Source organism: Mandrillus leucophaeus, unplaced genomic scaffold (genome assembly GCF_000951045.1).
Source record: "Mandrillus leucophaeus isolate KB7577 unplaced genomic scaffold, Mleu.le_1.0 Scaffold428, whole genome shotgun sequence".
Lineage (NCBI taxonomy): Eukaryota > Metazoa > Chordata > Mammalia > Primates > Cercopithecidae > Mandrillus > Mandrillus leucophaeus.
The window spans coordinates 245519-270826 of NW_012104565.1; the positions used below are offsets into that span (position 1 = coordinate 245519).

At 44.0% G+C, this 25308-nt stretch overlaps 1 protein-coding gene across 1 annotated transcript; it reads right to left on the reverse strand.

Moving 5' to 3' along the window:
• Positions 1 to 3919: 3919 nt before the first annotated feature.
• Positions 3920 to 20504, reverse strand: B4GALT5 (UDP-Gal:betaGlcNAc beta 1,4- galactosyltransferase, polypeptide 5). Its single transcript, XM_011993225.1, has 8 exons — positions 20481 to 20504; positions 18766 to 18910; positions 15346 to 15470; positions 14410 to 14526; positions 12398 to 12585; positions 11570 to 11692; positions 8596 to 8697; positions 3920 to 7437 (listed from the first exon to the last, which is right to left on the reverse strand). Exons 1-8 carry the CDS (start codon positions 20502 to 20504, stop codon positions 7290 to 7292), a joined length of 972 nt encoding a protein of 323 aa, XP_011848615.1. The 3' UTR covers positions 3920 to 7289.
• Positions 20505 to 25308: the final 4804 nt, after the last annotated feature.

Genomic DNA, 25308 nt, shown 5'->3' on the forward strand with positions numbered 1-25308 from the left:
CCCCTTTAATTCCAGGGGATTAAAGATATAAACAGCATGGTCATTCACTGATGGTAGAAAGATTAATTCATACTGCCTTTCTGCAGGACAATTTGGTAGGCTCCTTCAACATTTAAAATGTGCAGGTGGGTGCGATGGCTGACACCTGTAATCCCAACACTTTGGGAGGACCAGGCAAGTGGATCACTTGAGCCCAGGAATTTGAGACCAGCCTGGGTAATATAGTAAGACCCCATCGCTACAAAAAATACACTAATTAGCCAGGTGTGGTCTCAGCTACTGAGACCAGCCTGGGTAACATAGTAAGATCCTGTCGCTACAAAAAATACACTAATTAACCTGTGGTCTCAGCTACTCAGGAAGCTGAGGTGGGAAGATAGCTTGAGTCTGGGAGGTCGAGGCTGCAGTGACCCATGATCACACCACTGCACTCCAGCCTGGGGTGATGGAGTGAGACCTTGTATCATAAATATATGTATGTATTTGTGTGTGTGTGTGTGCAGATCCCTTGCTCCAACAATTTCATTTCTTGGACTCTTTCAAGTTGGCCTACACATATATGTGCCATGGATTGATGTCCATCTGTGTTCACTGTGGTGCATATAATGTGATAGTGGAAAACTGGAAACTACCTCCATGTCCATTAGGAGGGGAATGGCTAAATTACATACATCCACATAAGAGATTACCATGTGCCACAATTCAAATGATAAGATAGGTTCAGTCATTCATGCAACAAATATTTATTGAGCAACTACTATGTGCTAAGACCAGTTCTTAGCACTGGGGATAGAGCAGAGAACAAAACAGTCTCTGCCTTCATGGGGATTATATTTTAGTGGGGTTGACAGCCAAATAACGAAGAACAATAAAAATGCAGTATGATTCAGAGTGAGAATATTGTGAATCAAAATAAAGCAGGGTAAGTGGGGACAGGGAGAAGGAGGTGGCATTTTAGACTGGGTGCTCATCAAATCTTCTCCAAGGAGGTAACAACTGGGCTTTATTTGAGGAAGCTCTTCATTCACAGAAAAGAGGTCTCCAGAAACATTAAGAAAAAAAAAAAGTAATTATAGGACAACTTACGGTTTTTAAACTATGCCTTTGTTTTCCTAAGCATGCATATAGGTATACAAGTATAGATCTGGACATCAGCCAATGACTGGACATGGTGGCTTACACCTGGAATCTCAGCACTTTGTGAGGCCAAGGCAAGAGGACAGCTGGAGCCCAGAAGTTTGAGACCAGTCTGGGCAACACGGTGAAACCCCATCTCTACAAGAATTACAAAAATTATAAAAATTAGCTGAGCGTGGTGGTGTGGGTTTCTAGTCCCAGCTACTTAGGAGGCTGAGGCGGGAGGATCACTTGAGCCCAGGAGGTTGAGGCTGTGGTGAGCTACAATTGTGCCACTGCACTCCAGCCTGGGCGACAGAGACAGTCTCAAAAACTAAAAAATGTAGTCATACTGCTAACATTAAAGGAGAGATTTAACACTTATTTTCCAGCAAGCACATATTCACGTGTTCCTTTTAGAATAGACTTTTCAACTCTTTGTGAACAAAAGCTATTTAGAGCACATATGCAAAGGAGTTGGGTCAGCAGAAGCAGCTTAGGGGTTAAGAGCATCTGCTCTGGGGCAAAAACGTCCCCAGCCGGCTCCGTTGCTACTTTTGTGAACTCAGGCAAGCTGTGGCTTCAGCTTGTCTAGAGTAGCTGTTCCATTTGGGTTTGTACCTAGAGGGAGGAGGCCAAGGGTGCTGCTGAACACCCGACAATGAGCAGGACAGCTCCCCCATTTGTCAACAGCAATGTGGAGAAGCCCTGCTCTAGAACAAGGGGCAGTGTCCGCCTCTCAGAGTTGAGGACTCACGGTGTGCAATGCACTTACCATGGGCCCTGGCACATAGCAAGTACTTAATAAATAGGAACTATTTTTATTACTGGACTTCCCCGAAAACTAAAAAACAAACAAACAAACAAACAAAAAACAAATGTTGAGAGTGTGGAGGACGTAGTAGTGCCAGGTATCAATTCTGCCAAATCCCAATTCCAGCAGCTGGCTGGAAGGGATCTCTGACCTCCACGGCAGCAACAGTCTTCACGGGGTGTGTGTCTGCCAATGGGATGGCCTATACAGAGCTCCTCGTTCCTCCTGTTTGGTTTTTCTGATTTGAATCTCATCTCCTGCCAACAGTTCAGGGACATTCCCACCAGATCACCTGGTCTCTTGTACAGATTCAGCTGTCCTCTCTCAGACATTCCGTGTGGTTCAGAAGAAACACACTCAAGCTTCTCTTGTAGGAAAACCAAAACCCAACCCCACCTCATCCCCCACCCCCAGCTTATCCCCCACCCCCAGCTTATCCCCCACCCCCAGCTTCCCACACTTCCTGTGGCCCTGACCTCCTCTTTCCACCTCTTCCCAGGAAATCCAAGAGACGCCCACTCTGCTGCTATCTCCTTCCACCTCATCAGGTAAGCAAAACGGCTCCTGCCACATTTCCAACACCTGGCCACTGCCAAGTCACTGCTTCTCCCTGTTCCTCTTGTATTGCTTCTCTGCTGCCTTCAGTGCTGCTGATCGCTCTTCCTCTTGGCCTGCTCAGTCTCCCACCCCTCCTCCTGCTCACTCATCCTCCTTTTCTCAACCAGGTTCTCAGAGTCTGGGCCAAGTCCGCTGCCTTCTCTCACTCTATGCTTCCTGTTCTCAGTCCCCCAGCAATCTCACCCACTGCTGGGTCCTCACTAACCTCCTCCACCCAGACTCCCCAGTCCACCTGTAGCCCCCACCCTGCTGTCTCTGCCAGGTTGTCTCAAAACTCCCTAAACTCAGCAGTCACAACTGATCTCGTATCTGCCCCACCACTCTGGTCTGACTCTAGTGCCCCCATCTCAGGGAATGGCCCTGTCACCTGTGCAAGTGGGAAGCCAGCAGCTTAGGTAGAGTTCTCCATCCCAATCACCCCTGGCAGGTCCTGAGAGCACAACCTCAGCATCTCCCAGTCTCCCCTCCTCCATCGTCCCTGTACCTATCTCACTCCCCGCTGCTTCTCTTCTGCTTCTGTACCATCGCCCATTCTCCCTGCAGCCAGAGCCCTCGCTCAAAGTTGCTATGGAATCTGAATCGCATCACACAGCCCTACCTGCTGAAAACTCTTGAATCCATTGCTCTAAGGGTGAAATGCAAACTCCTCACCCTGTGCTCCCCCTGCCCTCTACTCCTGCCACGCTGGCTTCCTCCCTACCCTGCAGCTGTGTGCCCCCCGCTCCTTGTCTCCCCCTAGCTCACCTGCTTCCACCTTCCCTACATTCCCACTTGGGATGCCCACCCTACCATGCACTCACCACCTGCAGCTTGCTCTTTTGGACCAGGTATTAAGGATACAATTTTAATCATACCCCCCAGTGGACCGTAAGCTTAATGAGGCCCCTGATCCTGTCTCATTTTCTCTATTATGTCCCCAGCATCTGACACTATTAATACTGTGAGTGGCAAACATTCAACACATAGAAGCCATGATGACAATCTCTGAGCAGAATTGGGCATATAAACCCTAGACTGATCCCAGAGAACTTTCTGGAATCAAACTCCATCAACCCTTACCACCCCCTTGACCCCAAGTCTCCTCACCCAAGTGTCTTATGCAACTTTCCAGGTACCACACCTGGGTGATTCTTGAAAGAAAACCCAAGTGTAGGCATGCCTGGGCAGCACAGTGGGCACACTGCTGCTGTTACACTATGTAGTTTTCACTCAGCCCATTCACTCGCAGTGCGGGTCAGGCAGTGTTCACCCCAGCAAGACCCAGAGCTGGGCTGAGCTGCCTGTAGTTGAATTCCTATAGGAAAGGAAAGGAAAAAGGAAAGACCCCCAAGGACCCAAACTGTCCTAGACAAAGAGAAACGACCACCAAGGTTTGGTTCTTGAATATGTATTTTTTACTGAAAAAATCATTCATAAATTAACATACAAAAATGTACAAACACATGAGTAAATAATGCAATGACAAAGGACTAGTTTTGTGAAAAGTGTTTTTTAAAACATCTTTAGATTTCAGTGCAAAAATGTACCCCTGGCACCTCTTAAAACGTAAGAGCAAGCTCAAAAAACACGTAGTGATGGAAATAAGCTAGCTACGCTCAATGCCATCGTCAATGGTGAGTGGATACAATCAATCCATGTGGCTGCTGCTCAGCTATTAATGTCTGTGGTAGAGCATCTCTGACAAGAGGACCTATTACGTCAAAATGAGTATCCTTGCAAATACCCCCATCCGCCCAAAACAGCATGAACGAACGGGGACACCTTTCCCTGCACACAGCAATCAAAGACAAGATTAATTTAAGGGGCCACCCATCAGTAGCCTTGAAGACTTTCAGCTACCAACATATACACAAGGTCACATTTGGTTCCTGTTTTTTTTGTTTTTTTTTTTTTAACATGACAATTTCACGCTATTAACAGAACACGGGCCTGGCTGTACACTTTTAACTATGACATTTCCCATATGATATTCGAGGCCTGGTGGACACGACTGACAGTGCACATCCAGAGATTCCACACTCATCAGACACAGACATGACCGCAAGGGTATCAAAGTGACCCCACTTTAAGCAGTGAAAAGAGAGCTCTCCTTTTGTTCTCAGATCAGTATGTTCTTAAGTCAGGTGTTAGCCTTTTGCCAACAGTGTGTACTTGATGGTAATTATGGTAACATAGAGCTTCAAACAAGATCGCCTTACAACACTGCCGCATACACACATGGCACCCATGACTCAGAATCAGTCTGTCCTGGCAAATCCGTCCAAATGACATCATAGTGTTGTCACATTGAAAGCAACTCACAGCCTTCAGTGAGGAAAGGGGAGAGAAGAATGAGAAGGGGAGAAAAGCCGAGGCAGGGACAAAGGCCCGGTGTGGGGTGGGAGTTGCAGGGTGGAGCGGGGGCTCTTTATTGCTATATGCACCATAAAACAAAGGAAAACCAAATGAACTTCTGTGTGTAATGTTCCCTTGTGAAGGTATTTTAAAGCATGAAATGCTTAAGTCTTAAAAACATATGCTATAGCTTACCAGCATTTTCAAGGGCAGGAGCCTGCTCTCTCATATGAGCCGATAAGAGCTTTGCAATGCAATTTATTTTCTAAATACCACTCTATTCTTCAAAAGAACAAAAACACAAACAAAAAAAACAAGGCCTGGCCAATCACTCCCACAGTTTGTGGGGATCATATGTCCACAGAACCATCACATGCAACGAAAAAAGTCCTAACCCACACACATACACACACACACCCCTACACACACCCATGTAAACCATGAAAATCAAGGAAGTTGAAGGCAAACAAGGCAATTAAAAAAAAATACGAAGTACTCTTTAGAAAGTACTCCTCATCACAATATATAAGTATGTTTTATGGAAAAGAAGAGGGGGGAGGAAAACTGGCATTTTCCAGAATTCTGCAGAAGCCGACAGAGACTGCAATTTGAGGGCTTTGGTTTGGGGAAAAACAAAGAGGCACAAATTCAAATACAATTTAGAATATGACTTCAAGGCTGGGTGCAATGGCTCACACCTGCCCATAATCCCAGCACTTTGGGAAGTCAAGGTGGGTGAACTGCTTGAGTCCAGGAGTTCAAGACCAGCCTGGGCAACATGGCAAAACCCCATCTCTACTAAAAATACAAAAAATTAGCCAGGTGTGGTGGTGTGCACCTGTAGTCTCAGCTACTCGGGAGGCTGAGGTGGGAAAATGGCTTGAGCCTGAGAGATGGAGGCTGCAGAGGTGATTGTGCCACTGCACTCCAGCCTAGGCGACAGAGCCAGAGCCAGTCTTAAAAAACAAAACAAAAAAGAGTATGACTTCAAAATGCAGGTGGGAGTGTAAGCAGTGCACCTGGGCTCTTGCTGTCTGGAGCTTTGTTAGTCTAATTTCAAAGCTTCAATCCGGTCTTACCTGGATCCCAGCTACCCCACAGCACACAAGTGTCACCAGCTCCCTGGCTCCCGGCTCCTGGCTCCCTATTCGAGTGCTTCTTGGTTCTATGTATCAGTTACTAATGTTGACAAAGAATCTTTACAGAAACCAAAAAGGGAAACAGAGGAATCACTGAAGCCAGCTGGTAATGTAGGCACATTGTTCAGAAACTGTGGCCAAGTTCCACAAGAGAAAAAAAGGGGGGGGAGAGATTCCCATACACAACCCCATCCCCCGCCCCCTGCCCCACCATGCTGATGAAAGGACAGAACACGAAGCCTGGAGAGCCAGGGGTGTGTGTGCAGCGAGCCCCGGAGGGCCTGCTTTGGGCAGGAAGCAGCCTGCTCCAACAGCAGCCTCCCGCTTAGCGGAGAGTGGGATGAGCACGTGCGTGGCCAACACGGAAGAATGAATCCAGAGCAGAAGTCAAGGGCAAGACTCGTCGGGGAGGAAGAAAGGGGCAGAAGCCAGCTCCCAGCAATAAAGGTCAGGTTATTTTGTTCTTTTGTGACATGCCCTATATCCACTCCCTTCCCAAAGTGATAGCAATTCGGGAGATGATATTCTGCAACCGCATTTTAACTGAATTCCTGCACTTGCCAACCAAATATCTGGCCTAATATATAAATCCTCGATTTGAATTGGAGCCAGCTAGAAAATTAAATTTTAAAAAGGCATTTTACATGGCTTATTTACAATTATACTTCTTCAAGAAGTGATTGTTATATATTTATGTCTATTTATCTTTCCCAAACGCCCTCCCCTCCACCCTCAATCCCCACCCAAAGAAGGTAATTTTTTAAAAAAATGAAACCAAAGAGAACACGATATAGAAGAATGGTGTGGAGTTTCATTTGCTCTTCCTAAAACGCAGCTGCCCTATGGTGGGTTTGCCTCTGCTCTCAAGGCCAAGAGGCTCCAAGGTCATGTGTAGGGACAGGCTCCACGGCAGGACCACGGCAGGACCACGGCAGATCACAGTTTATTACAGGTTCTGGAGGCTGTGGCTAAGACAGGATGTCGGGTAGGAGACAGGGAGAGAGCAGCGGGACAGACGTCTGTCTTGTGAAAACAGAAAGCCAGTGCTGACAAAGGAAGTCCCCAAGCTCACTCCCTCAGTTCCAGCGGCTGATCCAGTGAAGGCGTTTGTGCGTGTGCTGTCACATTTTCCCCCCGAACCCTGTGATCCTTCATGAGACACGGTATTTCTGTTCTCTTGCTGTGTAGACCCTCCCCCCATCCAAAAAAATCTCATCAGACTGCTTTCTTGGTGGCGGTGGGTAAAGCAAACGTACAATTCTCTCCTCTCAGTACTCGTTCACCTGAGCCAGCTCGGGTGTCAGGTTGACAGTTATGTTTTTATACAAGGCGTCGTATGTGATGTTTGCAAAGTAGTTCAGGTTGTTGAGGCCATCCAGCCCTTGCCGTTCTTTTGACTTCCTCAGCAGAGCATACCTGTTTAGGGAGCGAACAGAGAAGAGGTGGCTCTGGGTGAGGACCCATGCCTCTGCAGCCAGAGGATGGAGCAGGGCATCCCACAGCAAAGGACGCAACCCACGGCAGCACTTCCACAGCACAGGGCGGATGCACGGCCATTCTGCTATGCCAGGCTGAGTGCTGTTGTCAGAAACACCTCCTGTGTTTCATGCCAGATGCTTTACTTAATTATTTCATTTAATGTTCACCCCAGCCCCTGCTAGCAAATGAGGAAACCAAGGCTTAGTAATGTGAGGTAACTAGCCAAGGTCAGAGAGTGGGGAAGTGGGAGGTATAATGTTAAAAATACAACAGATGAGAAAGATCATACTCTGTGTGCAGTGCCATTTTACTCCCATGAAAACAGAATTTCAGCAATTAGAATTGGTTGTCTAGAGCACAGTCTTCCACGAAAAGACACACACACACACATAAAAAGAAAAGGTAACACAGCAACTGCAGCCACCCAGACAGAAGCTCAGGACACCATTCGGAACGGGAGCCTGCAGAAAGGGCGCCACTGCTCTGTCACCTCAGGGACCTTCATCCAAGCCGTTTTTTCCCCAAACTCTCCAAAGGCTACTGGGGAGACCACAATGCTAAAGACATAGGATGAGTGATTTCCTTAGAAGAATCTTACTATTGAAATGTTCACCAATGGTCTGATCCCCACACTGGTTTGCCTCAGAGTTAGAATACACGCAGCAGCTATCAACCAGCCAACAGAACAGGGCCTTGGGGTGGGGAGTAGGAGGGGCTGTAATATGGTCTAAGACATCCGGACATGAAAGTATAGGGGATCCTTCTTTTTTTTGAGACTGAGTCTCGCTCTGTCGCCCAGGCTGGAGTGCAGTGGCACAATCTCGGCTCACTGCAAGCCACCTCCCAGGTTCACGCCATTCTCCTGCCTCAGCCTCCCAAGTAGCTGGGACTACAGGTGCCCGCCACCACCTCTGGCTAATATTTTGTATTTTTAGTAGAGACGGGGTTTCACCGTGTTAGCCAGGATGGTCTCGATCTCCTGACCTCGTGATCCTCTTGCCTCAGCCTCCCAAAGTGCTGGGATTACAGGTCTGAGCCACCGTGCCCGGCCAGTATAAGGGATACTTCTAAGAGACAGAAATAAATTGCACCAACCTTCCAAGAAACTGGACTTCTCCTCGATGGTGATGAGGAATGGACTTGTACTTTCCTGTGTCACCCTCTGGCCGGCTCACAGAATAGCCTGCATTCTGCACTCTGTCCAAGACCAAGAGAACGGGCTTTTAGATACAATGGTAACAGCCCAGGAGCGACCAAAGCCTACAAGACGTGTTACAAGCTTACCCTGGAAATCACACATAGCAAAGGCTTTCCCACTCAACTGACTCACTGTGTCATTTTTTAAACACTGAGTTAAAACTCAATTTTAACTGAATTAAAGTTTTTATGTGAATAGAAAAAACAGGCTGGGCTCGGTGGCTCATGCCTGTAATCCCAGCACTTTGGGAGGCTGAGGCGGGCAGATCACTTGAGGTTGGACGAGACCAACCTGGCCAACATGGTGAAATCCCGTCTCTACTTAAAAAAAAAAAAAAATTAGCCAGGCGTGGTGGCACAGGTCTGTAATCCCAGCTACTCAGGAGGCTGAGACAGGAGAATCACTTGAACCTGGGAGGCGAAGGTTGCAGTGAGCCAAGATCGCACCAGCCTGGGTGACAAAAAGAAAATCTGTCTCAAAAAAAAAAGAAAAGTATGGAAAGAAATGGCTACTTCCAGGGAATAAAACAGAATCAAAATGGGGATTAACACTTAGATGCTTGTATAACCTAATTTTTTTTTTTTTTTTTTTTTTTTTTTAAAGAGACAGGGTCCACTGTGTTTCCCTGGCTGGAGTACAGTGAGAAAATCATGGTTCAGTGCAGCCTCAATCTCCCAAGCTCAAGTAGTCCTCCCATCTCAGCCTCCTGAGTAGCTGGGACTACAGGTGTGTGCCACCACAATTGGCTAATTTTTTTTTATTTTTTGTAGAGATGAGGTCTCACTGTTGCCCAGGCTGGTCTTGAACTCCTGGGCTCAAGCGATCCTCAAGCCTTGGCCTTGCAAAGAACTGGGATTACAGGTGTGAGCCACAGTGCTCAGCCTATCATTTGAAATTTTATCAGCAAAATAGTACTTGTAATTAACAACTAACACATACTTTTTAAAAGCCAAGCTACAAAGTAAACAGATACTAGGTAGTATTTTGCATTTGTTCCTTATTAGGTTACTATTTACTTACTCCATAAAAATATTACTTTATTCCACTCACACACAGGATTGTTCATCCAAGTTTGTACAATACAAGCCTTATGTGATGGCGCAGCTAAATCTGTGTAGACGTATCACTAATATTCCACCCTTCAGTTTGGAGTGGTTCCAATGAAATGGACATTTAGTACACAGAACACTGGTGAAGTGAAGCTTTGTTAGAAACTTATAGCAGGAGGGGCACTTAGTTATAATTTGCCTTAAGAACCCTATTTGCACCCATTAAAGGACAGAGCTTTAAAAAAAGAGCCTTAAAATGACTACATTCACTTATAGGAATTTTTCCTAAATAGGAATAACAGGCAAAAGAGTTATCTACTATATCACACTCTAAATAGCAGAAAACGGAAAAGATTCTAAATATACAACAGGAAACAGTTACATAAATTATAGTACATCTATATAACGGAATTAAATGGAGCCACTTAAGATCCTGTTTACAGAGTATTTAATGTTGATATAATAAAAGCAGTAACATCTATTGAGAGCTTATCACATATCAGATACGCCAGAGCTCCATACACATTACATCATTTAATCCTCACAATCCTGAGACTTGTGATTTTAAAAACCGATACACAGAGATTTTAAATTACTATTCACTTGCCACTTTTTAAACACAAAATAAACTCAATGAAATGGTAACATGTTACTTCTTTTTGTGGGTAATTTATTTTTATACTCATCTGTATTTTACAATGAACATATTCTTTATTATAAGAAAAAACTGCTAAATTATAATTTATGTTTATTTTTGCATGTCAAAGGAGAGAAATGAAAATAGCTGCTTTGTTGGGATATACAGTTTATTTTTTAAGATATTAAGATTTTTATTTTATTATTATTTTTTATTTATTTTTTGAGACGGAGTCTCACTGTGTCGCCCAGGCTGCAGTGCAGTGGCCGGATCTCCGCTCACTGCAAGCTCCGCCTCCCAGGTTCACACCATTCTCCTGCCTCAGCCTCCCGAGTAGCTGGGACTACAGGCGCCTGCCACCTCGCCCGGCTAGTTTTTTCTATTTTTTTAGTAGAGAGGGGGTTTCACCGTGTTAGCCAGGATGGTCTTGATCTCCTGACCTCGTGATCCGCCCGTCTCGGCCTCCCAAAGTGCTGGGATTACAGGCGTGAGCCACCGCACCCGGCCAAGATATGAAGATATTTTTAAATTAAGATTTAAGATATTTTCTAAAAACTTGTAAGAGTGTGTGTGTGTGTGTGTGTGTGTGTGTGTTTTGAGACGGAGTATTGCTCTGTCGCCCAGGCTGGAGTGCAGTGGTGCGATCTTGGCTCACTGCAAGCTCCGCCTCCTGGGTTCACGCCATTCTCCTGCTTCAGTCTCCCGAGTAGCTGGGACTACAGGCGCCCGCCACCAGGCCCGGCTAATTTTTTGTATTTTTAGTAGAGACAGGGTTTCACTGTGTTAGCCAGGATGGTCTTGATCTCCTGACCTCGTGATCCGCCCGCCTCGGCCTCCCAAAGTGCTGGGATTACAGGCCTGAGCCACCGCACCCGGCCTATGTGTGTGTATTTTTTAAGACAGGTCTCACTCTGTCACTCAAGCTAGAGTGCAGTGGCAGCTCTCTGTGGCCTCGAACTCCCGGGCTCAAGTGATCCTCCCACCTTGGCCTCCCAAAGTGCTGGGATTACAGGTGTGAGCCATCACACCTGGTCAATTTCATTTTTTTTTTCTTAACCTTTTAAACTGTAGCTACTAGAACATTTTAAATTACACACTTGGCTTGCATTACATTCCTATTGGATAGCACTGGTCTGCAGTCTAAGGTAGTATTTCTAGAAGACAACAAAAGAAGGGTAGAGGTACCTGTTCCAGAGGTCGTCATCTTCTCCACCCCAACCCCAGAAAGCATTAGGAAAGCCATTGATTTTCCGAAATTGTTCCACTGTTAAGCCACTTACTCCGCCAAAGAACTCGGTATAAGGAAGCCTAGGAGGAGATGTGGGACATCAATCATCTGTGTGTTACTGGGTAATTGTTTTCCCTAAAAGGTTCTCATCTGAGAACTAAACACAGTGCTCTCTGTGCTCCTGACTCGATCCATATGTACTTGCTTCCTCATGCTGACATGTATCAATCAAATGAGCAAAATTAATTTTTGCAAACCGATTTCTAATAGCTTTAGTGAGATATAACTGATATACCCACACAATTCGCCCATTTAGAGTATATCATTCAATGGTTTTAGTTTATACACTGAATTGTGCAACCATGACCACAATCTATATTAGCATGTTTCATCACTGTCCCCTGCAAAGCTTTGCACCCATAAGCAATCGCCCCTACTCCCCCTATCCTCCTTAGCCCCTTATAACCATTTATCTACTTTCTGTCGCTATAGATTTGCTTATTCTGGACATTTCAGATACCTGGAATCATATGATACATATGATACACCATTTGTGTCTGGCTTCTTTAACTTAATGTTTTCGAAGTTCATCCGTGTTTTGGCATGTATCAGTACTTCATTCCTTTCCATTGCCCAACAGTACTCCAACTGTATGGATATACACATTTTGTTTATCCATCCATCAGCTGATGGGCATCTAGGTTGCAGCTAATTAGATTTCCTCTTCACATCGCTCACCATTCTTTCAGATTTAGCCTCTTTAGTTAAGAGGAAATGATACTCACAGATACATATACTTATCCAATTTGGTTGCAAAATGCCTCGGCATCTGTCCACATCCATAATAGTTGCGATCACTTTCTGGTATGTGATCTACATCATGAAAAATCAAACAGTCCCAATCCAAGTCCTTCATTGCTTCTTGAAAGCCAACGTTGAAAAGCATGGCTCGATTAAAGGGTTGGGTACCAACCTAAAAGAAACAGAACTTTATTTTCAAAAGAATCTTGAAGCAAAATCTTTGCTATCTTTGCTGTGCCTAAAGAAGAGTTTATTAGAACCAACTGGAAATGATCACTGGGCTAGTGTAACCAGGTCCAGCACCACACATCAACGCACAGTGTGGCCCAGAAGTCACTGGACCTCTGGCACAGGCACAGTGGCTCACACCTGTAATCCCAGCACTTTGGGAGGCCAAGGCAGGCAGATCAGGAGTTCAAGACCAGCCAGGCCAACATCGTGAAATCCCGTCACTACTGAAAATACAAAAACATTAGCTAGGCGTGGTGGCGCATGCCTGCAATCCCAGCTACTTGGGAGGGTGAGGCAGGAGAATCGCTTGAACCCGGGAGGCGGAGGCTGCAGTGAGCCAAGATCGCACCATTGTACTCCAGCCTGGGCGACAGAGCAAGACTCCATCTTCAAAAAAAAAGAAAAGGAAAAAAAGAAAAAGAAAAAGTCACTGGACCTCTGGCCCCAGTTTCTTTAAAAATGTAAGTGGTAGCAAACCCAAGCTTCTCTTTCCCAAGGCTACTGAAGGCAGAAATTCAACCATATAACAGCATTTAGAAGAATACCTCGCTCCACAAAGGTAAGAGACAACATTACCATATCTACTCTTTACCACTTGCCAATCATTCTCTTCAGTATATTAACCAATCTCTAACTGTTCATAAACCAAATCTAATACAAAGAGTGGTTTTTGGTTTTGTCTTGTTTTATTTTTAAGATCTGACTAAGACAATAGCCACTGAACATGCCAGGAACTCAAGTCTATGGACAAAGAATTCAGAGGCTCATGAAGAAATCAGTTCAAATCAGTTGACAGCCTAATTAGTATTACAGCTACATTGACTCCCCCTTGCCACTATCAAAATACCCAACTTAGGACCGGCAGACAGACCGTTAACATTTCCCAGATGCCCGGCCTTGCTGAACAGTGGTGCTCAGCCCTTCTTTCTCACTCCAATATAAGGCAAGCTCCAGGGTGACACTTAAGAGCAACTCAGACTATGAGACTCAAAATTGTGCCCATAGGGAGAGGTACGCATGCAACAGACCCTCAGGCTGATGATCAGTATATTCAGGGAAATCTGTCAACCTTTTGTTTATCTATGGATATAGCACTTCTAGTTCAAGGATCACATACTTCAAAACGCCTACAGAGGCCAAGTCAGTAATATAAACATATAAACTAGGCCAGGCAAGAGAAAACCACAGTAGGACCATCATGTTCCATCTAAAGGCAAATAAAAAATATGCAGGACCCAAAAAAAAAAAAGATTTACAGATTGAATTTGCCACGTGGTCTTCTTCAGTTTGTGACCTCTATATCTGGTTCACTACCAATATTTTTAAGATTAAAACAAAACCAAACCCTCAGGCTTAGAGAAGTCTGCAAATGTCCCAGGCCACTTGGCTGATTAAAAGCAGACATGACAAGCACTGAGGTCTCTTGACTCCAAGGCCACATCCTCTGTGCTGTACCTTGCTGCAGCTCTTTACCTTAAGGGAAACTTCCTGGGTCTGCAGCCTGCAGGCACCAACAAAACCACCACACAAGAGGCCTTTGTTCATGAGCAAAGCTCTCTCCTGGATTCAAGTGTGACCAGTACTGGGCAACAAACATCTAGAACCAGGAGCACAGAATTGCTCTCTGCTCCCCTTCAAATGTCAGGCAACTCAATCCTAAGATTTCAGTTTTATTGGCTCTTCACACCAACAGTGGATCAGCTTGCAGCATCCTAAACTGCTGTCTCAGAAGAGAAAGAAGAAAGGAAAAGAAAGGACCACTTACTTGTTCAACCACATAAAATGCAAACTGCAGGCGCTGGCGCTGGAGCATGGGAATCAGGTGTCTGAACAGGACAGGGAGGTGCTCGTGGCGATTCCGGAAGGGGATGAGGATCGCCACCTGGAGAGGATCACCGCAAAAGCAGCACAGTTAGGACTCTCAGCTTTCACTCCTTAGCAGGACACCCCTGCAGAATTGCTGACCAACCCATGGGAGTTCTGGGAGGCTGGCTACATTGTCCTCAGCTTTCTCTAAACAAAGATCTATGTTGGCAAGCTGGTCCTAGGACCTAGATGAATGTTATTCTTACATATACCATACCTTATGGTACATAGTAGGCCTACAATTTATTCTAGGCCATAACTCATAGGAAAACACACATTCTACACTGTGACAAAAATACATTTATAAACTTACAATTAAAACAAGCTTCACAAAACAGTATTTCCCCTTGCATTTTAATAGATTCTTGTTGAAAGAATGGACTTAAGCCAGCGTCACAGCTTAACGAAAACTACTGATGTCTTCTGACTATGGTCAGGCAGAAAAACACTAAATCTCAGTGTCAAGTCAGATAACTTTGCTTTTTAATCCACTAATCTTGTAGTAACCAATGGAGGACAGGCATGAAGCACTGACTCTGCAGATGACTTCTGCAAATGGGTCAGTAGAGACCACCAACGCCTCATCCCCTTGCTTTGTTAATATTCCTGGCAGGAAGACCAAAGGGTCTTGCTCGGTCATCAGAATAATGCAAATTTCTCTGTCTATAAAAGAGTCCTTGTGGAAACCCATTCCTCCAAAATATTTCTACATTTGCATGGGGTCGTAGGATGAAAATGACAAAATGTCATTGGTTAGCTAATCCCATGGTGATTCGGACCAAAGGCAAACCCCAGGTGGGTTTCTCAGCATTTTGACTCTGACTTCACACCCTACCTTCCACCGAGGCATGCAATCAGAAGGCTTCCAGTGACCTCCGAGCTTGATGGTTGGGTCTTTGGAGAAGAGTTCATGAATGTAATCCATTCCGATTTCACTCATGTTTATGTCTATTGGGCCCTCTGAATAGAGAGGCGGAAAAGGATTAAGAGATCAGAAAATGATAGGTTTCCCTATGCCCGAGGTTTTAGTCTCTGGAGATGCACAATGCTTTTTCAGCTGATTTGTTTTTAGCAAGGATGGAAGTCCCTTCCTCTGCTTTCCATCTCACTTGATTTCAGTTCCTCACTATTATCAAGGTAAAGAGGCAAATCAAGGAATTAAGACTTTAGAGTTCTGCTTCTGTCAGGGGTCAGCAAGAAATGAAGACTTTAAAGTAAAATAGCAGCTGAGCTTTTCTTTTCTTTCTTTTGAGACAGTCTTGCTCTGTCGCCCAGGCTGGAGTGCAGTGGTGTGATCTCAGCTCACTGCAACCTCTGCCTCTGGCTTCAAGCAATTCTCCTGTCTCAGCCTCCCAAGCAGCTGGGACTACAGGAATACGCCACCACACCCTGCTAATTTTGTATTTTTAATAGAGAGGGGTTTCACCTTGTTGGCCAGACTGGTCTCGAACTCCTGACCTTAAGGGATCCACCCACCTGGGCCACCCAATGTGTTGGGATTACAGGCATGAGCCACTGCGCCCAGCCTTCTTTTCTTTTCTTTTGTTTATTAATATGTTTTAATAAATAGAGACGGGGTCTCACTATGTTGCCCAGGTTGGTCTTCAACTGGGCTGCAGTGATTCTACCACCTTGGCCTCCCAAAGTGCTGGGATTATAGCTGTGAGCCCCTGCACCTGGCTGCAGCTGAGCTTTTCTGAGAAGGAGAAAAGTAGCTGAGCTTAGAGTCATGTTGGTTTGCTCCTGATGCAAGTGCAGACACACTACCTCTCTCAATCCATTCACCAGTGGGTCAGGACCCTGAGTGATTATGTCCTAACTCAGAATGCATCTGAAAGTCAGGAAGTGGTACAGTAACAATCAATAAATGCTATTGAAACAATGAACTGATAACATTAGTTTTAGGCCTGTCAATGCCTATTTCTGATACACAAATCTTAGCCTTCCCAAACTAAGCTTACATCTAGATGCAGACAAACGCAGATTTTAAAGGGAAAACCTATATATGAGTGGTGAGACATGCAAATGAAACAGTAAGGCTTCCAACACAACTTACATACTTACAATTAATTATTCATATATGGATGAGAATATGTTCAAATACTATGCATGACTATTTCTAACATTTTCTTCTATTTTCACTATGTTTGAGCATAAAAGTCAACTTTGCAAATATAAGATTTTCCTTTTCTTGATCTTACTTCTTAAAAAAAATTTTTTTTAAAGAAGTGGGGAACCATATAAGAAGCCTAAAAGTATAGGAAAGGTGTAAGAGTTTACTGTCCTTGTTTTAGCTTACATGAGATTCAAAAAAAAGAACAAAAAGATCTAAGAATTGTTCTAACTAGCACTTTGTTAAAACAATAACTTGCAAGGCATGGTGGCTAATGCCTGTAGTCCCAGCTACTCAGGAGGCTGAGGCATGAAGATTGCTTGAGCACTGAAGTTCGAGACCAGCCTGGGCAACATAGTGAGACCCCCACCTCTAAGACCAAGCACTACAATCAGTGGGAGATTTATACAAAAAAGACAAAGCTGACTGCCTAGACAGTCACGTGTTTTCACATTTTCACCAGTGATGGATGGCATATACGGTGGCTGCATAAGATCACAATGGAGTTGAAAAATTCCTACTGCCTAGTGATGACATAGCTGCCATAACATTGTTGTGTTACTCAAGTGTTTCTGGTGATGCTGGTATAAACAAATCTACTGCACTGCCAGTCATATAAAAGTATATCACAAGGCTGGGAGCAGTGGCTCACACCTGTAATCCGAGCACTTTGAGAGGCTGAGGCGGGCGGATCACCTGAGGTCAGGATTTCGAGACCAGCCTGGCCAACATGGTGAAACCCCCATCTCTACTAAAAATACAAGAATTAGCCAGGCGTGGTGGCAGGTGCCTATAATCCCAGTTACTCGGGAGGCTGAGGCAGGAGAATCACTTGAACCTGGGAGGCAGAGGTTGCAGTGAGCAGAGACTGCACCACTGCACTCCAACCTGGGCAACAAGAGCAAAACTCCATCTCAAAAAAAAAAAAAAAAGTATAGCACATACAATTATGTAGAGTACATTATACCAGATAATGATAATAAACTATGCTACTGGTTTATATATTTATTATACTATATTTTTAAATCGTTATTTTACCCTTTTTTTTGAGACAGGGTCTTGCTTTGTTGCCCGGGCTGGAGTGTAGTGGCGCAATCATGGCACACTGCAGCCTGTGGCCCAGGCCTAAGTGGGAGGGTTATTTGAGGCCAGGAGTTCAAGACCAGCGTGGGCAACACAGTAACACCCCATCTCTTAAAAAAATAATAATAATAATTTTAAAATTAGCCAGGTGTGACAACAGGCACTTGTAGTCCCAGCTCCTCAGGAGGCTGAGGCGGGAGGATGGCTTGAGCCTAGGAGTTTGAGGCTGCAGTTTTTTAAAAAACTTTTTATAAACTTTTTAAAAGTTCACAAGTTTATAAAGTAAAAAGGTATAACAGTAAGGTTAATCTATCATTAAAGAAAGAAGACTATTTTCTGAATAAATGTAGTGCAGCCTAAGTGTTCGGTGTTCACAAAGCCTGCAGTAGTGCACGGTCATGTCTCAGGCCTTCACATTCACATTCACTCACTCACTGACTCGCCAGAGCAACTTCCATTCCTGCAGGCTCCATTCATGGTAAGCGCCCTACACAGCTGTACCATTTTTTATCTTTTATACCTCATTTTTTACTGTACCTTTTCTATGTTTAGATACACAAATACTTACCACTGAGTTACAGTTACTGTATAGCACCATGCTGCACAGGTTTGCAGCCTAGGAGCAACAGGCCATACCACACAGCCTAGGGGTGCAGCAGGCTACGCCATCGAGATTTGTGGAAGTCTACTCTAGGAGGTTCCCCCAACAATAAAATCACCTCATGATGTACTTCTCAGAAAGCACCCTCATTGTTAAGCTATGAATGACTGTATTCATATTTTCTCTAGGAAGTTCAAACAGAACCCAAGTTACAAAGGACAAGCAAGTGCAAAGGAAAGAGTGAAAAAGTAGAAAAGGGAGAAAATGGCACCCAAGAACACAGGCAACCCTTTAGCAGGCTTTGAAGAGGAGCCAGGAGCACAAATGACTTTCACAAACCCTGTTTCCAATGGCAGGGAGGTATTTATATTCTCACTCTAGGCAGACAGAAAGATGAAGAGTGCCCTCCCCTTTACCCATTTTAAAAGCAGAGGAAGATAGGCCGGAGCTCTACTCACTCATGGAAGGGAGCCTTTCAGGGCAGGTATGGTTTGCAAAGTAGGTGAAGTCTTCAGGAAGAAACGTTGTAGTTTGCAGGAAGGTTTCACTGTGGTTCAAGTCAAGAGGGTAATCTAGGGAGGTAAAGGAAAACAGCCGATCAGACTGGTATGTGTAATCAACCGTGCCATTATTAGATGCCTACCAAGTAAGTCTTTTTCTTAGCTATCAACTTGGTGGAAGGAGACAGGACTCTAGACTATCGCTTTGATGTGGCTAAAAATGTGAACCCATCAATAAAAATGTTACCCAAGTGACATATTTTAACCAGTGTTCCTATTCCTATTGATTTTATAGGCTTATACGCAGCACTCAGTTTATAGTAAACTGTAATTCAATGTAATTTTTAAAATAGCAGTCTCCCTCCTCTCATTTCTATTTTCTAAAGGAACCACTTGCCCTTCTTTTGGCCAAGTATTTCAGCATTTATATTCAGTATTCACCTCTGTCAGTCTGTACGGCTAGTCATGATGTTTCTGTTTTCAGTCTTACCTACTGACCTCCCACTATGGGAGGTGAAGACATTATCCCCTTCCTTCTGCCACCCCTGTCACACAATCCCCTTCCTCTCCCCCGTCTCCCATCGGTCACATATCATAGCTGTGGTTAGGACAATCTTCAGTCTTTGTATTATGATGCTGCTGTTAAGTACTAGTCATCGCTGAGAAATGTGGGAAGTTATGCATCTTATTTTTTGTTTGCTCAGTTTTATATGCAATGATTCTAATTCAACACCACGCCTTTCACAAGACATTTCCTCCTAAGACACGTATTAGGTATTCTCTCAACTTCATCCTCCCAGAAGAGGTGTGGCAGCTTCTGGCTTTATGCCATGCCAAATGTGCTTCCGCGGGGAGGTATTCTCTCGGTGATGATTCCTCCCTTCTGTACTCTGTGCTGCCTTTCTGGAGAATACAGAACAGGAGTTGGATGTGGGACCTCCTGGTCCTCTAACTGTCTCATCTTTTCTATCCAGTTTTCCATCTTGCCATGTATCTGCCCTACTTTCCAAGAGATTTCCTCAACTTTACTAACCTTCCTTTAATCGTCATCTCTGCTATGATATTTTTAACTTTGAAGAGCTCTTGTTTCCTGAATGTTCATTTCTTACAATATTCTTGTTTCATGTTTGCAGTCATTTTTCTCTTCTCTTATTGATATCTCTGGGGTCCATATCTTTGGGTCTTTTCTCCTGGTCTGACCAGATTCTCCAGAGAAATCCACTCCAATGTCCTGACTATAAACATCCTGAAACTAAGAAAGAAGAGAAAGAGGCTGGGGCATATGTAATCCCCATCTTTTCGAATACTATGGTCATGTCAGGTATCCCCAGGTTGAGGAGCCTCTGTTTTGCCATCTCTGGGGTTATTAAGTCTCCAGCTCTTGCCAGGATGAGGAAATGCGTCTGGGTATCTGACTGCTTTTTAACAGCTTTCAATCTCCCTTTATTTTAGTTGCCACCTTTGCTCCTACTTCCAATATTGCTAGTTCCTGAGTTTCTGGGGGATCCTGAGGTGGTTGCTGGTTTTCCTGTTGCTGCTTTGAGCAGTCAAGTTTTCTTGGGTTTGTTAAGTCTTTTATCAGTGGCTCTTCTGCTTTCTACCTAGCAAGATTTTTTGCTGTGGTCTCCTTTCTTGTTCTCATTCTCAGGGGTTTATCATTAAAAAACCCTCACATATGTATGCCCCTTTAGAGTCATGTTAGTGGATATGAAGAGTGTGAAGGTACATGTCTTTTCCCTAGGGTACTATAGTTGTAGAGTAGGAGGAGGGCCCTCTAACCTCATTCTCTACAGATGAATAACTGGAACAACATACACAGAACTCAGACCAGGGGCCCTGGCTAATGCATGACAGAGCTCCAACTAAACTCTGAATTAGAGATCTTTCCAGTATACTGTATTGTTTTTTTTCACAGAATATTAAATCCTTTTGGATTCATGCTGATTCTATGAAAATTAAAACATCCTGTTCAAATTCACTTTGTACCCTAGAATTCTAGAATCTTCAACTAAGATATTTTTGAAAAAGCACTATGAGCAGGTTTCCAAGAATCAAATGGCTAACACATTGAATCCTTTTATATATGCACACGGCTGCCTACTCTGCGCTGCCTACTCTGCAAGGACTCTGGGGACAAAATTCAATGAGAGGCAACTTGAAAATTTTAACAGTGTCTTAAGTGAAGGAACAGAATGCTTTCTGTCCTTTTTAGTAGCAGCTTTCCTGAAAAACACGAAGCCTGCATTTATAGAGAATAGTAGAGACTAATTTATATAAAGACATAAACCAGGCTGGGTATGGTGGCTTATGCCTATAATCCCAGGAGGCCAAGACCAGCCTGAGAAACATGCTGAGAACCTGTCTCTACAAATAATCTTAAAAATTAGCCAGGTGTGGTGGTGCGTGCCTGTGGTCCCAGCTACTCGGGAGGCTGAGGCAGGAGAATCACCTGAGCCTGGGAGGTTGAGGATTCAATGGCAATGATCACACCACTGTACTCTAGCCTGGGCGACAGGGCAAGATCCTATCTTAAAAACAAACAAACAAACAAACAAACAAAACACGAATCAAGACAGAACCTTAAAGATGAAAGATTCTGGATGAATCTAATAGATGAAATGATTCTCCTATAGAAAAAAATTAAAAGACCTCACAAGTACTAGAAGACGTGCCTGTGTTTGTGATATGATCACGTGTGGCAAGAGACGCCGGCTGGAAACAGTGGCACAGTCAATACATTCACTAGAAGGCAATGAAATTCCCAAAAGTATTACACTAAGTATATTTTCATAAATCAACAAAAACAAAGATAATAATTATTCTGGTCAATGACTGACCCAAGCCCTAGAGCTAGAACCTAATCAGGAAACTAGAATTTAAAAAACATGAGGCAAGAGACAAGATATCTCTAACTCTAATGATTCCACTATTTGGAGTTTCTTTGAAGACAGATAAATTCCTTTCTACTTCCTTCAAACAATCATACAATAAACCTGGTAGCAACTGCCATGAAACAAAAAAAAAAGCATTTATTTTTTCTTCTGATTACTAAATTAATATGTCACTGTTTTAAGAATCCTCAAATGCATAACTCTATTGTAAAAATCTTCCAGAACCTTACCCCACATCTTGGGAGGGGGTGGCTTAATTTCCTGATTTCTTGTTTAAAAATTTTTAAATGAAAATTTAAATAAAATAAAGTCTACTTGGGAGGCCAAGGTGGGGTGATCACTTGAGGTCAGGAGTTCAAGATCAGCCTGGCCAACACGATGAAACCCCATCTGTGCCAAAAAACACAAAAATTAGCTAGGCGTGGTGACAGGTGCCTGTAACCCCAGCTACTCAGGAGGCTGAGGAAGGAGAATCGCTTGAACCCAGGAGGCAGAGGTTGCAGTGAGCCAAGATCGCATTGTTGCACTCCAGCCTGGGTAACAAGAGCAAAACTCCATCATAAATAAACAAACAAAGTCTGCTTTTCAGCAGCAATAGAGGCCTTTTAAAATGAAAGAGACAGAGGAAATTAATTGCTCATGACCTGGTAAAACTATGTGCAGTTATCGTGAGGAGCCCTGGTTTTTCTCCCCTGCTAGCTGTCCAGCAATGGGTGGGGTTATACCTCAATCCCTTGGAGTTCCAAATACAACTTCTTACTCTTCTAAAACATGTACCTACTGAATGAGGAAAATGCTGAGAGAAAAACAAGCCTGTTGAATTTCTACGGCCACGGTTTTGCTTTTTAATTTAAATCTAATCTATTTCAAATCCAGACATGTTCTTCTTGAAGGGCACCGAAGGCAGCCACTTTTACATTTACAAAATGGGAAAACAAGCCAGGCATGGTGGCTCACACCTGTAACCTCAGCATTTTGGAAGGCCAAGGTGGGTCACCTGAGGTCAGGAGTTTGAGAGACCAGCCTGACCAACATGGTGAAACCCTGTCTCTTACTAAAAATACAAAAAATTAGCCAGGCATGGTGGCACATGCCTGTAGTCCCAGCTACAAAGGAGACCGAGGCAGGAGAACTGCTTGAATCCAAAAGGTGGAGGTTGCAGTGAGCCGAGATCCCGCCACTGCACTCCAGCCTGGGCAACAGAGCGAGACTCCATCTCAAAAAAAAAAAAAAAAAAAAGTGTGAGTCAAAAGATCTCAAAAAAAAATAGATAGAAAATGGGGAAAAAATGGGAAAACAACAAACTCCTACCTACAGGTTCAAATGGCTGCTGATATCATGGGCTTGCAGACCAACATTTCTGTCCAGCAGCAGCTGCTTATTCAGCATCGCTTCACACCAGTGGTTCAGCAGCCTTGGTTGCACATTAGAATCATCTAGGAAGCTTTCAAAAATTTTAACACCAGGCTGGATGTGGTGGCTCATGCCTGTAATTCCAGCACCTTGGAAGGCCGAGGTGAGCAGATCACTTGAAGCCAGGAGTCTGAGACCAGCCTGGGCAACATGGTGAAACCTCATCTCTACTAAAAATACAAAAATTAGCTGGGCATGGTGGCACCCGCCTGGTGTCCCAGCTACTCAGGAGGCTGAGGCAGGAGAATCACTTGAACCTAGGAGGCAGAAGTTGCAGTGAGCTGAGATGGTGCCACTGCACTCCAGCCTGGGTGACAGAGCAAGACTGTCTCAAAACAAAAACAAACATACAAACAAAATTCTAACACTCAGGCTACACCTCAGACCAATTAAATAAGAATCTCTAGCAGTCAGGCACAGACATACGTCAGTATTTTGGAACGCTCCCTGGGAATTCCAATGTATAGCTAAGCTTGGTATTGGCTACCCTAATACCTGGAGGAGGTAAAAAACCTGCCTTCTCCCTTGTGTTACCAAATCCAGTTGAGAAGGAACCGGAAGTGCTGATCAATGGACCCCAGCAAGAATCACCACTTTCCCCTCTCATCTGAGAAAAGACCAAACACTTGCCTCTCTGCTTGAGAAAAATATGGCAATTTATATATACTAGAAAGATGCCAAATATACTAGAAAGGGACAAATAATCTGTGAAATGTAAAGAATTAATTCTTCAAGAGTTAGTCCATTTAAGGATGACGACCTACCTACTGGGAGGGTAGCCACATCAAAGACTACAGACTGGACATCTAAAACCATGGAGAAAGAGGTGAAGATGACCCCCTCCACTAACAGATTACAAAGGACACCAGCATGACTTTACTCACTCTGCAGATTCACAATCTCACAAACCAATGGCTTTCAGTGACAACAGGAAGCTTCTCCTGGTTACTACTTCAGGCTTATTTCTAGATTCACAGCCCCCATCCCCAAAAGTCTGTTTTCACTCAATAATCACGACGTTGCTTTTAAACTTAAAGAAAATCAGCATTATTTAAATGTCACCCTGGGCTTTTGAGCTATGCTTGGCCTAATGCAGATGCCTGAATGTGGGTATGTGCCTCAGCATTATTTCAGAAGGGGATGGTGCATAGTCCAGGTTACCATCATTAAGCCAACAGTGCTCCAGGCAGAAGTTATCCAGCCAGAGGTGTCAGTCATCTGACTGTCTCAGCAGTCTTGGGCCCAGAATACCCTCTCTGACTGTGCTAGGTAGACACTGTTTTGGAATGAAGAAGAATGATGGGTTTTCATTCAATACACTTTCAGTGAAATGCTATTTTCTTTTCAGTACAGGTTGAGTATCCCCTTATCGGAAATGCTTAGGACCAGAAGTGTTTCAGATTTCTGATTTTTTCAGATTCTGAAATATTTGCATTACACTTACCAGTTGATCAACCCAAATCTAAAAATCCGAAATCTGGAATGCTCCATTGCATATTTTCTTTAAGTGTCGTGTTGGCACTCAAGGTTTTATCACGTGTGGATTCTGGAGCAGTCTGGAGTTGGTATTTTCTGACGGGGGATGCTCAACCTGCACTTACTCGCCAAACATGTGCCAGTGACACAGTAGCTCATCAAGATGGTGACTTCCTTAGAAACATGCTACAACACTTAAAATGCGCTTTCTTGTTAAATTTATTCCTGCATGCACACAAAAATAATTTACCAAGTGCTTCCTATGTGCTAGGCAGTGTATAAAGTACTAAGAATACAAAGATGACAAAAGGAATGAAGCCATTACTGGGATTCAGGGGACAGGCCCTGGAGTCAGAGAATCAGCAAACCCTACCTAACCCTGCTGCTGCATCAAGTTCTATGACTTCCGTGTGCCTTGTTCCTTTTATCCCTACAATGGGGACAAAGTAGCTACCTTCTGGCTTCCTGTGAGGGACTACATGAAATCATGTGAGTCAAGTATCTAATAAACAGTAAGAGAGTCCCTGATGGCAAAGATTTCCACTCTACTAGAGAAATAAACACATTTAACAAAAAATAGATTGTTCTAACCAGAGAGATGCAAGGAAAAATTATTTGGGTGTATGATAATTTGAGAATAAAAGCACACCAAGTTCAATAATAATGGGTCACTGGACACACCCTCCAACGATGAAACTCACTTCTGTACTCAGTTTTCAAA